At 42.1% G+C, this 21,929-nt stretch overlaps 1 protein-coding gene across 11 annotated transcripts in view; it reads right to left on the bottom strand.

The window, feature by feature from the left end:
• Positions 1–21,929, bottom strand: part of scel (sciellin) — a 109,267-nt gene that overhangs the window by 52,997 nt on the left and 34,341 nt on the right. For 4 of the 11 annotated variants that reach the window (XM_041199940.1, XM_041199941.1, XM_041199946.1 and 1 more), the window contains exons 3-7: positions 16,446–16,539; positions 14,474–14,545; positions 13,070–13,135; positions 6,600–6,665; positions 5,256–5,354 (exon numbers count right to left, since the gene is read on the bottom strand). In XM_041199940.1, coding sequence (XP_041055874.1) covers positions 5,256–5,354; positions 6,600–6,665; positions 13,070–13,135; positions 14,474–14,545; positions 16,446–16,539 — 397 coding nt within the window. The remainder of the gene's footprint in view (positions 1–5,255; positions 5,355–6,599; positions 6,666–13,069; positions 13,136–14,473; positions 14,546–16,445; positions 16,540–21,929) is intronic. The other 7 variants (XM_041199943.1, XM_041199944.1, XM_041199949.1 and 4 more) reach the window with 7 other exon arrangements.

Consider the following 21,929-nt stretch of genomic DNA (forward strand, 5'->3'; position numbering starts at 1 on the left):
ATTCAGTTAACATGAAAGTAAAGCAGTATTCTTATAGCACTACGAGCATAGCAGTTTTCAACAAAGATCAGAAAAATTCACAAAACACAATTCTAAGACATAAAATTTAGAAGGCATCTTGATTAGAAAGCTATCAGCATTGATTAAATGCGATCATTTTTGCTGCATTGGTAGAATCATTTGTAATGGAAAATTTTGTGCTCTACAGAACTGAAAGAAGGCATCTGAGAATTGATCCAACAGAGGTATATAACATAGTCAATGATAGTAACTGTTTAATTTAAGGACTGATAACAGCAAGTTCCTCTCAGGAAAAGGGTGATCACTGCGTAGAATTGATTGCCAGGTGGAGCAAAAATCCTAAATTTAGCTAAAACAAATTGGATGCTGCAATGGGGGGGATGTTAGCAGCATTCTGCTGCTGAAACCCTCTTCAATTACCTCTAGACTTGACTATTCCAATGCATTCCTAGCAGGCCTCCCAGGTTCTGTCCTCCACAGACTTGAAGTCATCTAAAAATTTGCTACCTGTGTGCTAACTTGCATCTAATTCCCTTCACCCATCACCCCTGTACTCGTTGACCAGCAGTAGCTCCTGGTTTCTTGTAAAGAAATTTTACAATCCTTATCCTGGTTTTAAAATCCCGACATGACCTTATCCCTCTCTTGCTCTGTAATCTCCTCCAGCCCTGCAACTCTCCAATCCTGGCTTCTTGACCATCTCCAAGTTTAGTTGCTCCACTGTTGGCAGGCATGTCTTCAGCTGCCTAGATCCTAAGCTCAGGAATTCCCTCTCTGAACCTCTTCACCTCTCTACCTCGCTTTCCTCATTTAAGACATTCCTTACAACCTACTTCCTTGACCAAGCTTTTGGTCACCCACCCTAATAGATCTTTACCTGGCTTGGTGACAAATTTGTTCGATAATGCTCCTGTGAAGCATCTTTGAAATTTTATTATGTTAAAGGCGCTATATAGATACAAATTGTTGTAAGTTTCTCAGCCGTGTGATTTTGAGATTTTTAAACATGGGTTTCCATGTGCAAGGACACCCGCCTGATCGAAAAAAACCAGGGCTGAAACTGAAGCTGAACTATAGTCACAGTGCATGCCTAGAGCCAATAAGGTATACTTTCTAAGGACTGTTTTGTTAGTAGTCTGCATTAACTTTTAGTGTCTTTCTAATAAACATTTTGACTTGCTGATTCACACAACATGGTAGCAAACTTAACTGGTGGGGTCAGGGACATAGTTTGTTGATATATCCAATGAACACTATTAGTTTGAACTAAGGTCATAATGCTTATTGCAATAATTCTAAAACATTTCCAAATTGATGGCTGACAGCTATCAATGTCTACAGAACTTTAATGGCCGGGTTCTTGACTGAAAGGAAAATCAGTTGATGTGGAGACAGGTGCAGATCCCCTATAGGCTGTTCGGAATTTCAATTCATAAAACAATATTTATCCATAATTTAGAATTACTTTATTAAATAAAATTTGAATTATTGAGAAAACCACAAGTATTTACATGACATTGTAAATAAGAAGGTGTTGACATACTGGAAACTTTAAAATCACAAGTATTTTTTCCTTATTTTTGCACTTTCAAATGTCAGACAAGTACTTCAAATTAGTCAACATTTGCTGACTGTTGACAAGTTCTTTGACTTAGGATGTTTGCATGATATCATCGCCTAAACTTCCTTGAGGTGTGACCATAGTTTAACAAGTTTGTTTCTGCATGATATCGCTGACTCTCTCAAGACTGCTGCTATGGGAGATGTGTTAGGCAACAACACCAGCATTTTATCATGCTAATGTTGTCAAAAGGCACACATTAGTAATCCTGTCTGGTTTCCCAGAATGTGTCAAAATTTACTGACACTGCGACATATGATTTTCATAAGGACGTTATCTTATGGTTCAAATGAAAGCGGTTACAAGCCACTGATGCCAAACCAATTGAAGGATTTAAAAGAGAGATATTTACTTGAGAAGTGATGGTCCTAATAAGTGTGGAGAAGAGGCAGGGATACGAGATTAAATAATAAAGATCCAAAAGCTAACAAAAACAGCAGGCCATCCTCAGGAGCTAAATGACCTACTCAGCAAGCATATCAACACGCATCATCAGTCAATGCCATGAAAACTTGTGCTAGAAGGAAAGCAATTTGGTAGCAGGCTCATCAGATACAAATTTGCTCAAATCAGTAAGTAAATGTCACTTGAAAGCATTGTCATAAACTTCAAATTAACATTCAAGAAACAAAAAAGCACACGTTCTGATTTGAAATCAGCGATCCAATTACTTTGATTCATACAAATGGTGTTTGTGTTGAAAACTCTTTGACCTCACTGCACCCCAACGTGCTAAGAAATTTAAGGTCATCTTAAAATTGCGGCCAAAAATTCCATTGACCACTTGGATGGGAGTGGAAGGCTGCTCTCTGGAGGGCCCGACAGAGGCACCCACAGAAGGGAGCAAAACATTGCAGGAAATATAAAAGAAGGGCTCATAGATTCCAATGAGATTGGTGTTCAAAAGCCCCTGGAGAAAACGACACAACAGAGAGGAAGACTGACGGCTGCATATCCCGATTGTCATGTAAAGGGAGGTAGCAGTGGCACTGTCACATCTCCAGAACTGCGGATATGTGCCAGGAAAAAAAATCAATGGCCTGATGAGGGCAGTGAAGGTAACACAACAGGCTGCATTTTTTGTGCCCCCGCCAAGCATGCATGTACAATAGGGTAGGTGCCCACTCCACCACCTTCTCACCCACCCTTGAGCTCATCCCCATAATACAGGAGCATGGACAGGCTGCTAATCATATTTAACTAAATAATAAAGAGTCAACTAAGCTAGTTAACAAGCCAATTGACCCCGATAATAACAAAAAAACTGCGGATGCTGGAAATCCAAAACAAAAACAGAATCAACTCTTTTCTTCTCCGCCGATGCTGCCAGACCTGCTGAGTTTTTCCAGGTAATTCTGTTTTTGTTTTGACCCCGATAATATGCTGCCAATGCCATAATATGGCTCATGTTGGCAGTCAGGTGGAAGGGGGCAGGCCACTTTTTTCAAAATTTTTCTTAATTAGTAGGAAGGAAGCGAGGTACTAACTTTGGGAAGTTGCCTTTGCGCATTGGGGGCAGACCCCTGAGATAATACCCCTCCCTGCTCTGTAAAACCCACCACTCCCACATCCTCACCCCCACTCCCCTCTCTAAACAACCCAATCCCTCCCCGCCAAACACCTCGGACTTACCTTGCTCCGGGATCCATGGGCCTTCTTTTCTTGGGCCTGCTTGCAGTCCCCAACTAATGCGCTCTTGGCACTGCCGAGACTGCTGGAGCCAGCGGCCAATCAGATTGACTGGTAGCTTCCAAGGACGGGACTTCCGCCCCAGTGAGGGGCCGCAATCCCAAACTACACCAATTTAGCCCACCTGCAGCCTATTATGGCGATGGGGTGGGCTGGTGTGAAGTAGGTCAACTCCACAAAGACTTTCCTGCCAGGAGGCATGATCTGTTCACCTGCCACCCACCCCCACCCCTTCACAACCCTAATATGCTGCCCATTCTCTACTCTCCCTTTTCTTTCCTAACTTCCATAGGCATGAATACACTATTCACTGTAAAATTAAAAGTTCCACAAATAACTTTTTACACTGCTCTATGGTTAAACGAGTACTAACCCAAACCTACCTGGAATGTGTTCTGCCCCCAGATTTACCCACATAGTGTCAGGCTGCAAGTTTATCAAAAGAAGCCCACCAAAAATGGTAAGTAATAAGCAGACTTGAAGCCTTTGTCTTCACTACAGATGGCAACTTAATCTGCTAGTCAATGGAGTGATAACAAAACACCTCTGACCAAGCCCCCCAACATCATTGCACAATTGTCAACTTCTACTCTCTCGCACTCCATTTTCACACTCCACAAGAAATACCATCCAATCTATAAATGGCATGTGAAGATATGAAATGGTAATCACAGGGAATTGTGCTCAGCGCGTACATTGTTTGGTGTTGGTGTGCTCGGGATTCTCAGACCCAGGGCCAGACTCTCGTGGTGGCGGCCTGAATCAGGAGGTGGGCTATCTCCAGGTTGCAACCCCCATCCCAAAGGGAAGTGGAAACTTTGCAGCGTTTTGGTGGAAGTGAGCGGTCAGTCGGGTCAGGGACGTGTTTGCCGGCCAATTAGAGGCCAGTGAGGCAGGGAAGGAGGCAGGTCAATGGAAATATGTGCCACGTTCTGACTCACCTCGGAGGCCATTGCTGCGGCTGCCATTTCAGCAGCAACTTTTAGATTTTGCAAAATGAAAAGCGCAGACTTTTCACGTTTCTGAGGGTAGGTGAAGATATGGGATCCGGGATAGGGTAGGAACTTGAGAATTTGTTCTGCCACTTGTAAGTTGACCTTCCCCATGTCCTCCCTGTTCTCGCCACCCTTAAGTTGGTCTGCATTCAGGAGCTCCCAAAAGCCAGCCTCCCCTGTGAAACTTTGTAAAGAATCAAAGGTGAACTCCGAATGAGCTCCTTAAGCGTCTTAATTGGCCTGCTCATTGCTGCAGGTGAGTTCACTGACCCACCCCCGCCCCACCCCCACCCCCAACACCCCGTTCTCCTCCTGTCCTCTTGAAAATCGCCCGGGTAGGGAGTGGAGTCGACAGACCCGGCACGCAGGCCATCGGTGTAATTTTTTGAGGGTTGCCCACCTCCCTTCCAACCCACTCACACCAGTAAAAATCCAGCCCCCAATGTAGGTCCAGTGTAGTCGTAGCTCATGCATTGTCCATGAAACCCAGCTCCCGTATAACATTAATGGGAAAAGGAACTCCTAATGTGCTACTGGATCAGAACAGGAGCTCTGAAATGACGCAAGTGTGCTGCAAATGCACCAGAGTTCATTGCTGGAAGTCAGCAAGGGTTTACTTAAAAAGAAAACACCCTAAAATAGACCTTTCAAAAAACACCAGTTGTATAAATTACCTTTGTTCGAAATGGGAATAGCATGTTGTTTATTAGCCAATGATGCAGGCATACAGCATGAATAACCAAAACACGCTGTATTGTCAAGCCCACCATAGTCATATAATGAACAGCATGTTTCCATCATTCTCACCATGCAGCTTCTATTTTAAGAGTGATTCAGGCTGCTGGGTCAATTTCTTGCATTCAATCATGGCGCAGGAGACTCGCTGCAGCTCAGATGGAGCTGGCCAGTATCACAATTGATATTTCTACCTGTTCAGGATTTCTTCAGATCTGTGTCGGCTAAGCACAACATTCTCATGATGTCCATGAGCTGGCTCTGAGCTGCTAACACAAAGAACAGTTCTATACCTGAAACATACAAAGCTAAACAAATTTACTCAAAGGTTCTGACCTCACACTGCGCATATCTTCGGGGTTTAAGATGCTGCAAGTCTTCTCCTTGTTTCGCCACTATAACAAAATATCTGTCTTGTTGCATAATGTCAGACCATATCAACACTAATTGAAAACCAGGCGTTAGTGAAACTTCCCTCATACACAGTTATGTTACCAGATTGCCTTCACTGGTTCGAATGCATTAAAGGCAACCCTGAAATAAGCAATAAAACATGTCATAACAGCAAGCCTTCCTCAAGGACGCTTTTCAGGGCATTGGCACTGACGCTTTAGTTGGATCAGCCATCTTGGCAGTTAGGGTACCTGTACAACAACAACTTGCATTAAAATGCCCTGCTAACATAGCAAAACAGTCCATGGCCCATCACGGAAGAGTGATCAGACAAAAATCAATCCCATGCCCAAAAGAGTATGAGAGGGGGATATGTCTAAAAGCTTGGTGAAAGAGGTGGTTTTCATGAGAAACAAGGAGAGGGAGGTGGACAGGCAGAGAGATACCATCTGATCATGTGGAGGACGCTCATTCCAGCTCAAGTGAAGCTTTCCAACATCACAATTGTCATTTATATCTAGCCAATAGAGTCCATCTCACAGCAAAGAGGAAGGTTTCAGCCAGAATGACAAAGGCACTAACAGCACAGCTGCAATGCTTGTTTGCTGTATCCACTCTGCGGTAACAGAGCGCATTCATCAGCAGAAGCACCAGTGCCCTTACACAACTGCTATATAAATTCAGAGGTTATTTTTCCACAACACCCATTTCTAATATGAGGGGAAGAATTTCCCGTGGCAAATTATGAACAGTTTTGTACTGTTAACCCTTCACGATGTCCCCACAATGCTTCTCCACGGCTTCATACTAAATCTGCAATAGCAAAAGTTAATTGTATTTACTTTTGTTTTTGAAGCAATAATTTACATTGTCAAACTAGAACAAAAATCTAATGGATAAAGGATAAACCATTCATACCTCCCAAAGGTTACCATAAATTTTGTGGCTGATTCCCTGCCTCCCATGAACTGCGGGCCTGGCTTTTACTCTATTTAATCCACATGCGCCACTGACCATAACTCAAGTGCAGCCTTTCACTCCTGATTTATTGGGTCAGTCCAATGCTGTAGGATATAACCATATGGGCTTCATCAATGTAACCTCCATTTTTCTATGTATTATTACAGTTGCTGCTGCGATCTCACCTTGTAGGTCTGTCCAAAGTTGAAGCCCGCTGTGTCTTGCTGAGATCAGTAGTACTGCTCGTATCCCTATGCAAAAATAAAACTGTCAGTGTTAAAAAGGAGATTTTGCTGTTAGTACATTTTCATACTAATTCATCAGGTTTGCAGCCTGCAGTAATGAAACGAAGAAAGCAAAAATCCAAAGTGCTAGAAACCTTGAAAAATTGGAAGTGTCTAGTATGTCAGACAGGTTATCATTTCAGGTGTAACCTTTCATCTATCCTTCTCTTTCACCTAATCCATCCTACTCTACATTTCAAGCATTATCTGATTTTGTTTCAGATCACCAGCAATTTTCTTCTATCTCTATGGCACAGTATTAACCTTGACCATAATGATGTAAGGAATGTCATCATTGTCTTCACTTGGTTTTATATATAAACTCTAAAATCTATATTTTTGAGCTGGGGGGCAGGGCTTTGATCTGCGATGCATTCTGGCCTCAAATTCTACAGTATTATAATTTCGAGGGCAGTGCCTGGATCAACCCACTGGTGATCTTCAAGTCTCCTGACCCTATGAGAATATCTGGCATCAAGAAAAGATCATTTCAGTTGAATATAGTCAGTGAGCGCACTAGGGACAAGGGCTGATTGGGCTGAATGGCCTGTTTCTGGGCCTTCTATCCTATGAAATGTCAGGAGCCAGCCAGCCAGTCAAAAAAAGTCAGGAATCACAATAGAAGGAACGATTCTTTAAAGGGTGGGGGCAGGGGTTGGGAGAGGTCCCAGAAACATCCTAACATAGAAAGTGGAGTAGGCCATCAAGTGTGTTTCATCATTCAATATCATGTCTGCAACCTAACTCCATTTAGTCACCTTTTCCCCATATCCCTTAAGAGCTTTGGCTCTTCAACATGATTCATTGGCCTTTTTTGTAAGAGATCAAGAAAGAAATGGTCCACACACCATGTCCCAGGTAGACTCCAGTTTTGCTAGTTAATGGGCTGGTTTACCTACTTTCACTGAGCCGGGCATACCAGTCTGCCAGCACATTGCCAGGCCGGAATGAGGATACTCCAGCTTGGGATTCTCATGCTCCCAGCCTTACCTTCTCTGGTACAAATGCTCTTGTTTGGAACAGGCAAAGGGTCTGTCTCAAACAAGGCCCCATAAAAGCTGGCAGGAAAGATCAGGGGATCTAGAATATTTGGATCTGATCTTATTTCTGCCATTCCAGCATATCCCAGCTGTGCTTTGCCTCGCTTACCAAAATGGCCACAGAATTTCCAGACACTCTATTCTTTAACTATTCAACTATAGTCACTTCCTTTGGATTAGAGTTACAATGACAAACCATTTTTATGTATTTATGGGAGCTTGTGGCTTGAGGAACAAGGTAGATATTTATACATTTTTTAAATCTAGCAAAGGAAAAAAATAAAGTTCCCTTCCTTCAAATATAGTTATCTCCAAATACTCCAAAGTAGGACATGATAGTCACAGCTATCTAAATATTTGGCTACCTGAGCCCTATTCTAACCTGAATGAAAGCAGTTTTATCCAGTGTCATTCACGACGAGGTACTCTAATCCAAAGATGTTCATGTTACAAATTTTGCAGGGTTTTATGTTTAACATTCATTCAATTAATTTCAAGATCATTAATTACTCCTGTTAGGTATACTTTGAACAGAAGTAAATTATCTGAACCAGGACAAATCAACAAGCAAATGTCATTTGAAGGCATGGCTTAAATCTGGTCATTTCTATTCAATGTTTAGAAAGAAGGAAATTTGATCTATAAGTAATCATCCAATGAAATTAAGCTGATTCAAAGTGATCGGGCAAGCCAGAATCATTTCAGGAATTCATGTGCATCAATGCCACTCAGGCGGAGGTTGGCCAGAGACTGTACTGGTACCACCAGCATTTCTACCTGTCCAGGAACTCTTCAGATCCGAATCGGCTGAGAACACCTTTGTTACGGCCACCTTTAATTACCCAAGTGCTGCTGCTGATAAAGAGAATAGCTCGGCCTTAAAATCTGTTTTTTTTTAAATCCACGGTTATCTTTGATGGGATGAATCTGGCCTTTTGTTAAAATATCAATAACGCAACACTTAAAAGTGTTTTTTTGTTTTGTAATCGTCCTTTCCATCAAAAATATCACTAAACCTGAAATGAAGAGAAAGTCTCAACACTATTTATATGATAGTCATTTCACTGGGCTGGATTGTGCGGCTGCAAATCGGGCAGGTCACCTGTGTGAACGGAAAAATACAGCGTGATGACATCAGGTTGGCAATTCGGCATGACCACGTCCGTCTCAGATATTACAGAAGGCGAGCGGGCATCAAACTCAGGAGCCCACCCGCCATTGTGAAATAACCAATTAACAAGCGATCGAGCTTGTTAATGAGTCAGTTGCTGGCAATTTTTCCATTGCCCACTCCAATATACGGGCATCAGATGGGAAAACATTTGGGAGTCTTTTACGGCGGGTATGAGGGGGCCAGAAGAAAAGGCTTGCCACTGGGACAATGGCTGCATGTGGCAGCAGATTATACTGCTGAAGGTGACACTGTCTGTATGTTTTTGGACTTCCAGTTATGAATCTTTTTTTTTCTCTTATGGCAGGCTCAAAGAGAGACTGAGAGAACATGGGGCGTTTAAATTTGTCACTGTGACAGTCTTCCTGTTCACGGCATAACCCCTGGCATCCCAGGCTAGACTCCCAATTGGCATCCCCTTCGCACCGCTAACTGTCCGCCCTCTCACCAGGTAGCCGCTAATTGGCCATCTGACACTTGGGGCAGAATTTTCTCCCTGTTGGGCAGGCCAGTTGGGAGCGGGCGCGGAGCCGATCGCCGCCCACGATCGTTTGCACACCGCCATTTTACCTGGGTGGGCCAACTTGACATGCACCCGGTGGCGCTCAGTGATACCTGTGCGGGCGGGGGGAGGAGGGAGAGTCAGGGCCTGCGCTCTTGCGGGCACAAAAGAGCGCAGAAATCTCCCTGAGGCACAAAGCTGCCTCAGGGAGATTAAGTTCAGTTTTAATGATTGAAAAAAAAGGAAAGATTAAAATTATTCAGGCACGTCCCAGCTCACGTGATAGTGTCACATGAGCTGGGACATGTTTATGAACGGTCAGAAAATTTTCTATTTATTTAATAAAACCTTCACGAAGCTCGTCCCGCCCGTGGGTGAGGTTCCATGAAAAACGTGAAGCCCCCTTGGGTTCTTCGCATGCCCGCCAACCTTAAGGCTGGACTGGCTGCCCTGTCAATTAGTTTAATTGGTGTATTAATGGCCTTAACAGGCCTTTGACAGTTCGGCGAGCGCGCAGCCGCCTCCAACACGTGCCGGCCAACTGGAAAATCGGAATGACGCGCAGTGATGTCGGGTCACACACCCAACGTTGCCGCACATCATTTTAAGCCTCGGCGCGCAGGGCTCGCCCCCACCACACGCCGAACAGAAAACTCCGCCCTCGATTCACTGAGCTGAGATGGCGGGGTCAGGAGCGAGTGGACCACTCACTTACCATTCAGACTCCCTCACCCCGCCAGAAACTGTAATCTGCAGCCACTGTATCCAAATACCAGGAAGGAAAATGCTCCTGATGGCAAATGAACTGAGCAGGGTGGAAAGAAGACAAGTAAAACAGAAACAGGAAGTTCCCAGCTTTGATCCCTGTGTGCCGAATTCATCGATGGTGGTTCTACGTACGTACTAATTAACCTCAGCGATCCCATTCACGCAAATGGAATGTGAACGGATTTGAACTCTTTCCACGTCGATTATCTTCACATTAGAAAGCTGAAACATTTTTTTAAAACAGAACACCGTTGCAAATTTATTGGGTACTGAGCACTGGAAAATCTTCATTTATTCCCCAGCTATTTAGTGCTCTCCAATAATTTCCTGTTCCAGTGTCTTTTCCTGGAAATTGAGTTCTAATCATCAAGTGCATAATGCACAAATCAGCGTATGTACACCTAACTCAGCCTGCACACAAAATCATTGGGCGCCATTCACTGAATCTTCAGAACTATGTGACTTTGTTCAACCATACTATATCTTTGGAGCATTCTTCACACTTCTTTCTTACAAATGATTTTTGATATCGAAGAAGAACTCAACCCCATTTTAACTATCTTTCAAAGCAACTCCGATCTGCATTAGAACCCCTTACTTAATGAAAAAATTCCCACGCTTTGGCTTAATTAAGGTTCCTGCTTGACGGGAAAAAACTATTACAAGATTCGGCACAAGCACAAAAATGACGATACCCAGCTTCAGACGTTTATTTTCACATCTTAAGTGATGTGAGCAGCATTTTACAAATATGAATCTGCAGCCGCTAATGGAAATAACCTCCAATGAGACCTTCAAAGAGCAGCATGATATCTTTCTCAACAACCATTATAGCATCTTGTGCAGCTCAGACTGCCAACTTTGATACAAATGGCGGGGAGACAATGGCATGGTGGTAATGTTACCGGGATAGTAATCTAGAGGACTAGGCTAATGCTCTGTTGGGTTCAGACCCACCACGACAGCTGGTGGAATTTAAATAAAATGAATTAAAACGTGAAATCGAAAGCTAGTTTCAGCAACGGTGCCAGGAAGCCATCGTCAATTGTTGTAAAAACCCACCTGCTTCACTAATGTCCTTTAGGGCAGGAAATCTGCCACCCTCACCTGGTCTGGCCTACATGTGATTCCAGGCCCACAGCAACGTGGTTGACTCTTAACTGCCCTCTGAAATGGCCGAGCAAGCCACTCAGTTCTAGGGCAATTAGGGATGGGCAGCAAATGCTGGCCTTGCCAGTGATGCCCACATCCCATGAAAGAATAAACAAAAATGACAATATCCAGGTGGCTTATGCCTGTATCTGTGAGTTTCAGAAAACTCCTCAATCTCATAACAACTCCCTTTTAAGTCAGCCTTTGAAGGTTAGAAAAGCCTGCCATTCAACACATTATTACCAGCTATGCTCTTTTCCTTATTTTGTCAAACTTGTCATTCCAGATTTTGTTTTAATATAGTGGTTTTCCATTAAAACCACACCCTGCTCACCACTCCTAGTAAATTTCCAAATCTCATATTTGCTTATGAAAGCGTCAGCATTCCTCAGATGCCCTGCTCGTCTTCCTTCTTATAAAATAAAATAAATTCTTATTTAAAAAATAATCCCCCTTCAAAATTCCACAAAAAGTTCCCTAAATGCTGGAGACACTAAGGTCAGGCAACATGTGTGGGGAGAGCAGGCAAATTAACAATTGAAATGTACACCTTTCTCAATGCAGTGAAAGGAACTTTTTTTTTAATATAAACATGGTTTTTAATCAATTTGTTCCCAGAATTCAGTGAAGAAACAGTTTTTATCGAAAGATTCTGATCTTGAAATGTTAATGTGACAATTTTCTCCACAGGTGCTGCCTGGCCTTGCCCCCGAAACCTATTTACATTAATAATTCAGTTCAACTAGTCCTGAACCCCAGATTTCTTTCTCGATAGCTTAATTTCAAATTGGGCACGCTACATGATAGATAATTATTGACAAAGAGATTGCATTTACCAAGTTGTTTATACAGAATTGCTTATAAGCCTGGTCTTGAGATCACTGTATAGTTGATATATCAGCTGACAAAACAAAATTTCCAAATTATTGTCTTCTGTTCCTCTCTACGACACACTGGAATTGATAGTATGATTGCTGTCAACTTGAAATTCAATTTTCCAGACTCACATTTAGACTTTCAGTGCAAAGACAGATCTTTTCATTCCACCTCGCTGGACTTGCCACAAATGAAAGGATAATGTCAAAACATAGTCTTTGTCGATTGTGTCATGCTGTCTGTCAGAATATATATCCAACGTTGTTAAACAAGAATGAACATCGTCACTGTTACTCACATCTGGGAAGATTTCCTGTGTTGTGTGCAGCAAAATTCACAGACACGACCTTTCTAAATGTCCTAACATAGCAAAATTGCTCACTCCTAATGAAAGGAAGGTAAGATATTCTAGGCCACAGACTTCTCATTACATCAGTATTAATGTTATTCTACCTTTGCCCAGCAGGAGTCATGATTCCAGTAGGGAAGGTTGGTTTAGTTCCGTTTATCAATGTGGGAATGACAGGTTTTGGAACTCCGTGTGGGAACCTGTTGAAACTTATTCAACCTGAGAAAGTGAGTTCATGAGACAATAGCCCTTCTAAGCTAAAGTCTTTGATCGTCATTTACATTGGCAAACCACCCTAACATAACAACTTGTTTATTTTTTTTAAAAACACAGCAATATGTATGATACTAGGGCCAGGATTGTATGGCCCCGCCGCGGTGTGTCTCCCCCCCCTCCCCCGACAGATGCAGCAAGCCATTTAAATCTCCATTCAGTTCGGTGGGGCCATAATATCCCACCGAGCGGGAGGAGCCGTAAAATCCTGGCCTGGGAAAACATTCAATAAATTCATACCGTTTTCGTCCATCTATAGTGTCGGATTTTGTTGTTGATCTCAGGTTGCTAGTCTTACTCGGATCCCTGAATAAACAAGATGAAAGGCAGGCTCAGAAAACATTAAGAGAAACACGATTCAGCTAATGTGCTGTACACACCAACTAGCAAAGCAAAAAAAGGGTTTGCTGAAAAAGAACATAGAATTTTAAAGAGCATAATCAGACTAACGAATTAAGAGGCACAGCTATTCATTTTGGCTTCACTATGGGATCAGTGCCTTTCATGAGGGGCACAGGCGTTGTAACTTTTGTAAATTTGTATGCTATTGGGACCATGCTATTAAACCGAAGATAGGAAGAAAAGGCAAAGAATTAAAGCTATTTTCATTAAATGAACATTTCCTTCTGCACTTGCTGAAATTGATTCAAGACCTGCGTTTGACAGCAAGGAGAAGAAAAGCAAACAGTAACTTTAAATAAAAGTTTCTACATTTCATAGTCTGTCCTCTCACCTTCCCTTTAAGGAGTGGGTAAGTCAGAACTCCACGCTTGCACACTCACGTGGATACGTGGAGCTCAGCTTCTCCGTGGGCCAGAGATACTTTTATTGATAAAAGTGCTGATGACTCTCAGGTCTTTTCACCAATGATGAGTTTTAAAATAATTCATCAATTAATAATAAATTAATTATTCAAAAGCAGGTTTTAAACGAGAAGCATTCAAAGCAATGATGATGCAAGGCAAAAATAACCCTCTATCTTTGAGGTGGTCAGACTTTTGTCAATGGAATAAGCAGTGCTACATTACACTTTTGAGAAATTCTTTAGCTTTGCTAAAGATGTAGGACACAAACACTGTTAGAGTGATACTGTTAAATGATGATTGAGATGTAATAATTTTTTTTTATTCATTCAATGGGTGCAGGCTTCGCTGGTTGGGCCAGCATTTATTGCCCATCCCTAAGTGCCCTAGCTCCCCTGCATTTATGATATTTGCAGAGCCAACAATATTTCAATATTTCATAACTTGCCCTCATAGTGCCAAGTTCATGCTCCAATAACATACAGCTCCTTTAAACATGCACCAAGGTCAGTTTTTTAAAGCATTTTCTACCAGGTGTTAGGTACACGTAGAAGCAAATGTGCAGCAACCTAGTCTAATGCTTACATCAGTCAAGCCAGGGGTTACATGAAGCTGTTTCTGGTTAGCTTTCATAAAGGACAAAATTGAGATTGAGAGAAAAAGACAAAGGATAACAAAATAAAACATACAAAAGCAGTTCACAAAAACCTGGAGAGTTATGAGGATTCACACACATGAAGCAGGTACAAGTGTAGAACCATTAAGTCATTCACAGAAAATAAGCAGCAATTTTCTGTGTGAAATTTCTGATGCAAAATTTCGAGCAGCAGAACATTTCTACCTGTTCAGGCTTTCGTCAGGTTTAACTTGGTTTAATGCAGATTTGCCATAGTTAACATCAGCTGCCATATGTCTGTTAACAAAGAACATAGTTTTTATTGAATATGCATGTATAAACACCTCAGAATAAAAGTTGCCCCTTAATTTTGAAGCATAGTTTTTGGGGGTGGGGGGTGGGTGAGGGGATGATGTTTGCTACAGGGTGGTCAGTCATCAAATGGCAGAGATTGTTTTTAAAGCTTTAGCAATGGATAAGTGGAAGTTCCATTGGAGGTCAGAGGTGATTGTGAATATGTCAATCATTATAATGAAGGAACTGACACAGGTTTAAAAAAATTGGTTGATTAGACTTGTGAGAGACATGAAAGGATTGTACAGTCAAGGACTAAGGAAAACAAAATTTTCACTGCCCCATACTAGGATGTAGCAGAAATCAACATCCAGCGATATTGCCCTGAGGGAGAAATGGACATTGTAAATACTGAGTGCGGGAAATCAGAATGGAATTAAAAAAATGTAGAGTGGAATCTTCAGCAAAAAGGTGAATAGGATGATGATTTTAGGAGGTCATTGACATGGTAAAGAAACAAAATGGGAGATATGATGGGGGCCTGAGGGACTGAGTTGATGGAGGAAGATCAGAAGCCCAGGTGGAGCGATTTGAAAATACAACTATTTTAGAAGAGCAATATTCAGTGGTATATGTAGATAATGACACCAAATGTCCATAAATCCTAGATGAGTGAGTATCTTCAGTATAGTAAAAACTGCTGCACAAACATTGGCCTGTTGCTGAAGTCCGTTTATGCACAGGTTGAAAATAATTTGGTTGCCACATGTCTGATCTTGTATTAATTAACCAAATCATCAACTTCGTAGCCCAAGGGAGAACAAGATAATTTATTGAGCTGAATTCTTACCCTCTAAATGTGATTGGCAGCCACACTGATCAATTTATTTACTATACCCTCCAACACTTGCTTCTTATGCATCTCCCATTCCCTTAGCTCCACAACTGCTGGCTGTGTGTGCCTTCACCTGTCCTTGCCTTCAAACATCTCTGTTACCTAATCTCCATTATACTGGCGAAATACTTTCCAGCCCTACATCATCAGGACTTCTAGCTCTGGATTACAGCTTGATCTCACCACCTGAGCTCCACCATTATTCATGGAACTATCAGCCATGTGTTCTGAAATTCCCCAACCAGTTTTACCTTTGCTATCCACCTCCCTGCTTTCAAATGCTTCCTATAACCCTGTCTCTTTGAGTCTGCTAATTCTTCTTGCACCCAACCCACAAGGAAAAAACAGTAAAAACTCAGAAATAGGGATACTGGTCTGAATTGGTCTTGTATATCTTAAAATGGAAGACCAGTAAAACTAGGAAATAAGAGTACGGATCCAAACTGTTTTTTCCTTCTGTAAAAATTCTTCAGCTTCTTTCTCAACCCTCAACCTGCCCTTGTAAATCTCTTCCTGTAAAGTATATGAAAATGAGTTGAGACGCCAAACACAGGTTTGCTGCTGTGGGGTGATATCGGATTAAAGGCCAGACCACTCATTAGGAGGAGTGCTACAAAACTGGACTGAGAGTCACCGTGACATGTGCTGACAGGTGCCTGCCAACGACTGGTTCATCAGTAGCATTGATAGATGCTAGCGAACTGACTTGTGAGCTGCTGCCCCCTTCCTTTCAACCTCCAGTCCTCTTGGCCAGAGCTTGTGCAGGGACTAAGGAGACATCCTGAGGAATCCCTTTCCCCAAAAAAAGTTTATGTCTAAAACAAAAAGGCATACACAGCTTTCTTATTTTTTTGTTCTTAAAAATACATAATTTCCTATTAATTTAATCAATCAGTATAACTTATTAAAGCTCATTTCAAGCAGAATAATGAATTGAAAGTGGCACATGTTGAAGCATTTTACTTTTACTTTTTAACCATAGTTTCAAGAATGTGGTTCAACACTTACTGAGATTCCTCTGGTTTACTTTTAATCCAGTCGCCATCATTTAATAAGCGAGTCCTCTTCTTTGCTTCCCGAATGACCTGATCCCTGTCTTCATCTGAAATTGAAGTTTTACACTCTGTCAATAGTTATGGTTAAAGAGACAAAACAGATGAAAGCAAAGGTCTATCATCAGAAAGTAACAAGGTAGGTAAAAGAAAAAGCCATTAAACTATCAGGTTCATCCCATTTAGATCCTCTTTTACACCAACCACTTTTATTTCTATTCTTTTCCTATTCTGCATTTTGCAATCCCTCCATTCTAATAGGAACATTCAAACAGGAGCAGCCTGCTTTGACATTCAGTAAGATACAAATAAACCAGGATCTAAACTCCATCTATCTGCTTTAGTTCTGTAACCTTTAATACGCTCGCCTAGCAGAGATCTGTCAATCTCATTTTTGAAATTTTCAATTGGCCTAGCCTCAACAGCTTTTTGGAGGAGAGAGCTCCCGATTCTAGAGCAGTCACTACTCTTTGTATGAAGAAGGGCTTTCTGACATCACCCTTGAATGGTTGTAGCTACTATTTTAAGGTTTATGCCCCCTTGTTCAGAGCTCTCCCACCAATGGAAATAATTCTCTCCATAAATCCTTTAATATCAAATACTTTAGTATTTTTAGCCATTTGAACTGGATCACCCCTTAATCTTGTATTTTCAAGAGAGTAGTCTATGTAATCTGTCATCATAATTTTAACCCATTTAGCACCAGTAACATTCTGGCAAATCTGCACTGCACCCCCTCCAAAGATAATATACCCTTGCTGAGGTGCGGTACCCAGAACTGAAAGCACTACTCCAAATGGGGTCTAACCAGAGCTCTGTACAGCCAAACCATAACTTATAAATCTTTGTTTAGCAGTCCACATTCCAATAGCCTCTTTAGCTCTACTAGATAAGGACTCTGTACGATTTAGTTTCTACTGTTTCACTTGAGTCACTCGGATAGATTTTCCCCTCTGGGCACTTGTCCGGCAGACGGTGCTTGTGAGAAGGCAGCTACACATACCTTTACCTTCCCCAATGGCCCAGGGAACCCCAGCTCTTACATCGAGATATAAGGCTTTCAGGATTGCCTCTTCCTAGTAGCCAAGAGCATGTCCATTTCTTTTCCTGGAGGACTTAGAATAAATTATGTTATCTTCCTTTGGCCTGCATGGGGATGCCAGCAGACATCCACTGTTTGCAAAGGAGCCAGGGTGAATGATAATATATACTTGGCCTCTCAAACTAATACTTCTGTTTGAGCAGTTCTGTCATAAGAGGGCAATGGCAGACATGTCATCAACAGCGCCTTCTGGAATAAATGGCCCCACTTCCAGGGTTCTCATTTTTTTTTGTAGCTTTTATGAGTTGTTTTTTTTTCTGCCATGACTCTCCAAGTGTGCTGCACTGGTTCAGTTGAACTGTGTGCTTTTAATGAGGCAAGCACGTTGCTTTTCACCTAGTTGCGATGAGATATAAACAGCCAAACGAGGATGGCATATTCAACGGAGAGCAAGCAGCTATGTAACTGGCTACTGTTGGCAATTTCGGCATTACAACGAAAGCCCTCCCCTCATGATTTCCAGAAAAAACGCTGTTGTATTTGATGGAATTATATTTTCCAGTTCGTAATCAGGAAATTTTTTAATTTAGAATTTGCATGCTTAAAAGGACAAAACAAATGAGATAAGTTATCCCGAGGAATGCTGAAATGACCCGAGTGGAAAAACTCAAAAAGCAGCACAATATCAAAACTCATATGAAACACCAGCATGATTTACTGTTGACTGAACATATCAGGTTGTGGCGTGAAGTGATGAGACAATCCTAAAAATTCAATCACAAGGCCTGCCCTGAAAGGCCCAGTCAACAAGCCTATTGGAAGAGCGAAATAAATTATAATCAGAACAGAGTTTAAATGGGGGGTAAATTTTGTAGGCCACATTGCCCTACCTACCCGATTTCCCAAGATGTCGTCTTGGTATCCCAGGAGCACTGATTCATAAAATCTACCCAAAGTACTTGTGCTCCAAATTACATGTTTAGCTTTTAGCTATAGAGTACAAGTGTCAGATTCACCTACCATGTTGCACACCTGTCTAAAGTAAGTCAATTGATCTTTTTCAATTGCTTATAATTAATACAAATACAATTTCTGATCAAAAGAGTAATTAAAGAGGTCCAACCCTTGAGGTGTTTTCACTTTGAACATGGATGCCATTTGGTCAAATCTTGAGAGAGCAGGAATTAAAACCTACTCAAAAAGGTGGTGATCTATGAGAATCACTTCTTCCATACTTTTGAAAATGAATTGCTCAGAAATTAAAATAAACATTCCTGCCAGTGATTCTGGAAGGTGACATTTCAGCTTATCCAATAATAATCCATCTTTCTGCTACTGTTGCTAATACAAACATCAGATACACCTTGTGAGTCTTGATCACTTTATCCTAACAGTGGAAGTCCCAGGTGCTAAAATAAATAGGGCTGGGTTTTCAATGAGTCAGGATTGTTGTAAAATGCCTTTAAGCTATAGCAACATGCTATCACTTTAAGGGAAGTGTGCCATGTGATCCAGCTTCAGTTTCACTTCAGCCTGCAGTAGAACACAGACACACAGCCCTGCTGCTAATGCCTTCAAGCTTTATATCCATTATATATGTACACATGTGCCTGTTCTTAATAAATGAACCCACACTGTGTTTGCACAATTCGTTATGCACAGACTGAACACATCAGGATTAACAGCAGAAGAGCTGAAGGATCCCCAAAAGATATGGACTACTTTGGAAGACCAGTTCAGAATCAGGTTAAACTTCTATATTCATCGACTAGAGTTCATCTCATTTCCACAATAGCCTACAGAATCCATAGGCCATTTCATTAGCAGATGCAGAGAAAAGGGTACATGCTGTGATTTTTCAGATGCAGAACTAGCAGACAGAATTGTTGAGTTGGTGATCGCATCCACTCCCATGGAAGCATCCCAGCAAGATCTGCTTGACAAGCCCAAAAAGGGCAGCATCGAAGAGCTACTCGAGGAGGGGCACAAGTATGAAGCGGTCCTCACAGGTCGGCAGAGCTTACATGTCCTAGGTACAGCCTCAATTGTTGATGTACTTAATAAAAGACGCACACCTAGCAAGGCACGTGGAAGGTGTGGCCTTCTGCATGCAGCAGGGAAATTCCTAGCTTTCCATCAGAACTGCAAAGCATGTGGCCGAAAGGGGCATTGGAGGTAGCAGCGCACCAGAACAAAGGTTGATGCAGCTACAAAGAACCGCGCGGTGATCCACACAGACCGTATACAATGGGTGTCTTCAAGCAGTAAGGATGACCATCCGATATCCTGTCAGAAACATATACGTGAGGTGATTGACAAACCAGGAAATGACGATGACGTGCATGACAAGCTGAAGAGCAGTGAACACATGTTTCACACAATCAATTTTGTAGAAAACATAGATACTATCACACCAAGATTAAGGGCAGAATTCCACCCCCCCCCCCCCTCGTCAGGGGGTAGTGGGGTAGAAGTTTAAGAGCGGGTGTGTGGAGGCGTGCCCAGTTGGGGACGCTTTGCCATTTTATGTGGGTTGGCCAATTAAGGCCTGCCCAGTGTGACATCTGCACAGAAGCGTTATGCGCTGCCCGTGCTGGCGGGGGGTGGGGGGGTGTGGTGGGATTTCCTGAGCTGAGGGTGTGCTGTTTCACACATGTGCACAAAAGAGCACACTCGTCTCCCTGAGGCTAAGTGCTGCCTCAGGGAGATCGGCTCTACAGTAAAAATCGTGAAAAATAGAAAAAGAAAATTCACTGACTTGTCCCCTCATGTGACACTGTCACATGAGTTGGGACATGTCCATCACTTTTAAATACTGTTTAACTGCATCTTTTAAAACCTACGTGAAACCTCATCCCGCCCATAGATGAGGTTTCATTCTTTTTCTAATGCCCGCCAAGGCTCCTGGCCTGCTCGTCAACCTTAAGGTTGGACGGGCAGGTCCATTAATTACTTTAATAACTCTGTCAATGGCCTCAACTGGCCATTGACAAGTCGGCTGTTGGACAACTGATTTTGCTGAGCCCCCACCTACCTGAAAATTTAAATGGAGCGGAGTGACATCGGGAATTCCACCCAGCATCATCCCACCTCATTTTAGGCGTCGGTGAGTGGGCCCTGCCCCCCCACCCCCCCACTCGCCGACAGGGAAATCCTGGCTTAAAAATACCCGGCCTAAGAAAGTTGGTAACTATTCTTTATTGTCCAAGATTGACGCAGGGGCAAGTGCCAACACATTATCCGTGTGAATTCTAAAAACATATATTCACAGACATGGAGGGCTGTGGTGAAAACAGCTGCTGTGAAATTTTTGACTTACAACAGTTTACTAATTCCATGTGAAGGTTCCATAGCCCTGGAATGCAAGTATAATTAATCCTCCTTGGTGCCACAGATATTCTACATCATGGAGGCTAAAAGTTGGCAAGTGCAAGTCTATCAGCATGCCAAGGCCTCACAATAATGACAATCCACCGAATTAGTCAGACCTCATATGGCAAATCAAACTCAGAAACTACTCCTATCATCTCAATTCACAACCGAACATCAAAATATCCAGAATAGTTTTGACAAAATTGGCAGTTACAAGGAAGCTGCAACATTACACTTGCAGGAGAATGCAAGTCTGTCCATTGATTCACTGTGTAACTGTGGCATCCACTTACAAAACAAATTGAAGATCAAACTTCACAAAATGGGGAAAGACAGAATCACTAGAACAGTGTAAGATTGCACAGACCAGTGTAGCTCAATTATGTGTGTCATAAAGAAGGACAGATCATTGAGACTATGCCTCAATCCATGATGTTTAAACGCAGCTTTAAAACATTGTCCTTACAAAATACCCACATTAGAAGAGTTAAATCCAAGATTTGCAGGGGCAAAATTGTTCTCAAAACTTAATGAGAATTATAGCTACTGGTCAGTATATCTCGCGGAGAAGTCCCAAGAACTTATCACATTTCGTACCCTGTTTGGACAATACTATTTTCAATTACTTCTTTTCAGGCTGTTAGCCAAGATTTCTTTCAACTCAAATGGACTGTATTAGATGCATTGTGCCAGGATGCATCTGTATCGCCAATGACATTGCCGTTGTGGGAAGAACAAAGCAACGACATGACCATGATCTGCACTTATTAATGCAAGTGGCTCAGAGTGAAGGAGTGGTATTCAACGGGCTGAAATGTGCCATTAATGTGCAGCATCTCAATCACTTTGGTTCTGTTTATTCCACTGCTGGCATATGTCCCGATACAGGCAAAATATAGGATATTAAAGCCATGCCAACTCCTCAAGATAAGGATGATCTTCGAAGACGTCCAGGTCTCTTTAATTTCCTGTATCCATACATTACCAATTTTGCCCAAAAATTGTCCTCACTATGGGAATTATTAA

This window comes from Carcharodon carcharias, chromosome 11 (genome assembly GCF_017639515.1).
Source record: "Carcharodon carcharias isolate sCarCar2 chromosome 11, sCarCar2.pri, whole genome shotgun sequence".
Classification (NCBI taxonomy): Eukaryota; Metazoa; Chordata; class Chondrichthyes; order Lamniformes; family Lamnidae; genus Carcharodon; species Carcharodon carcharias.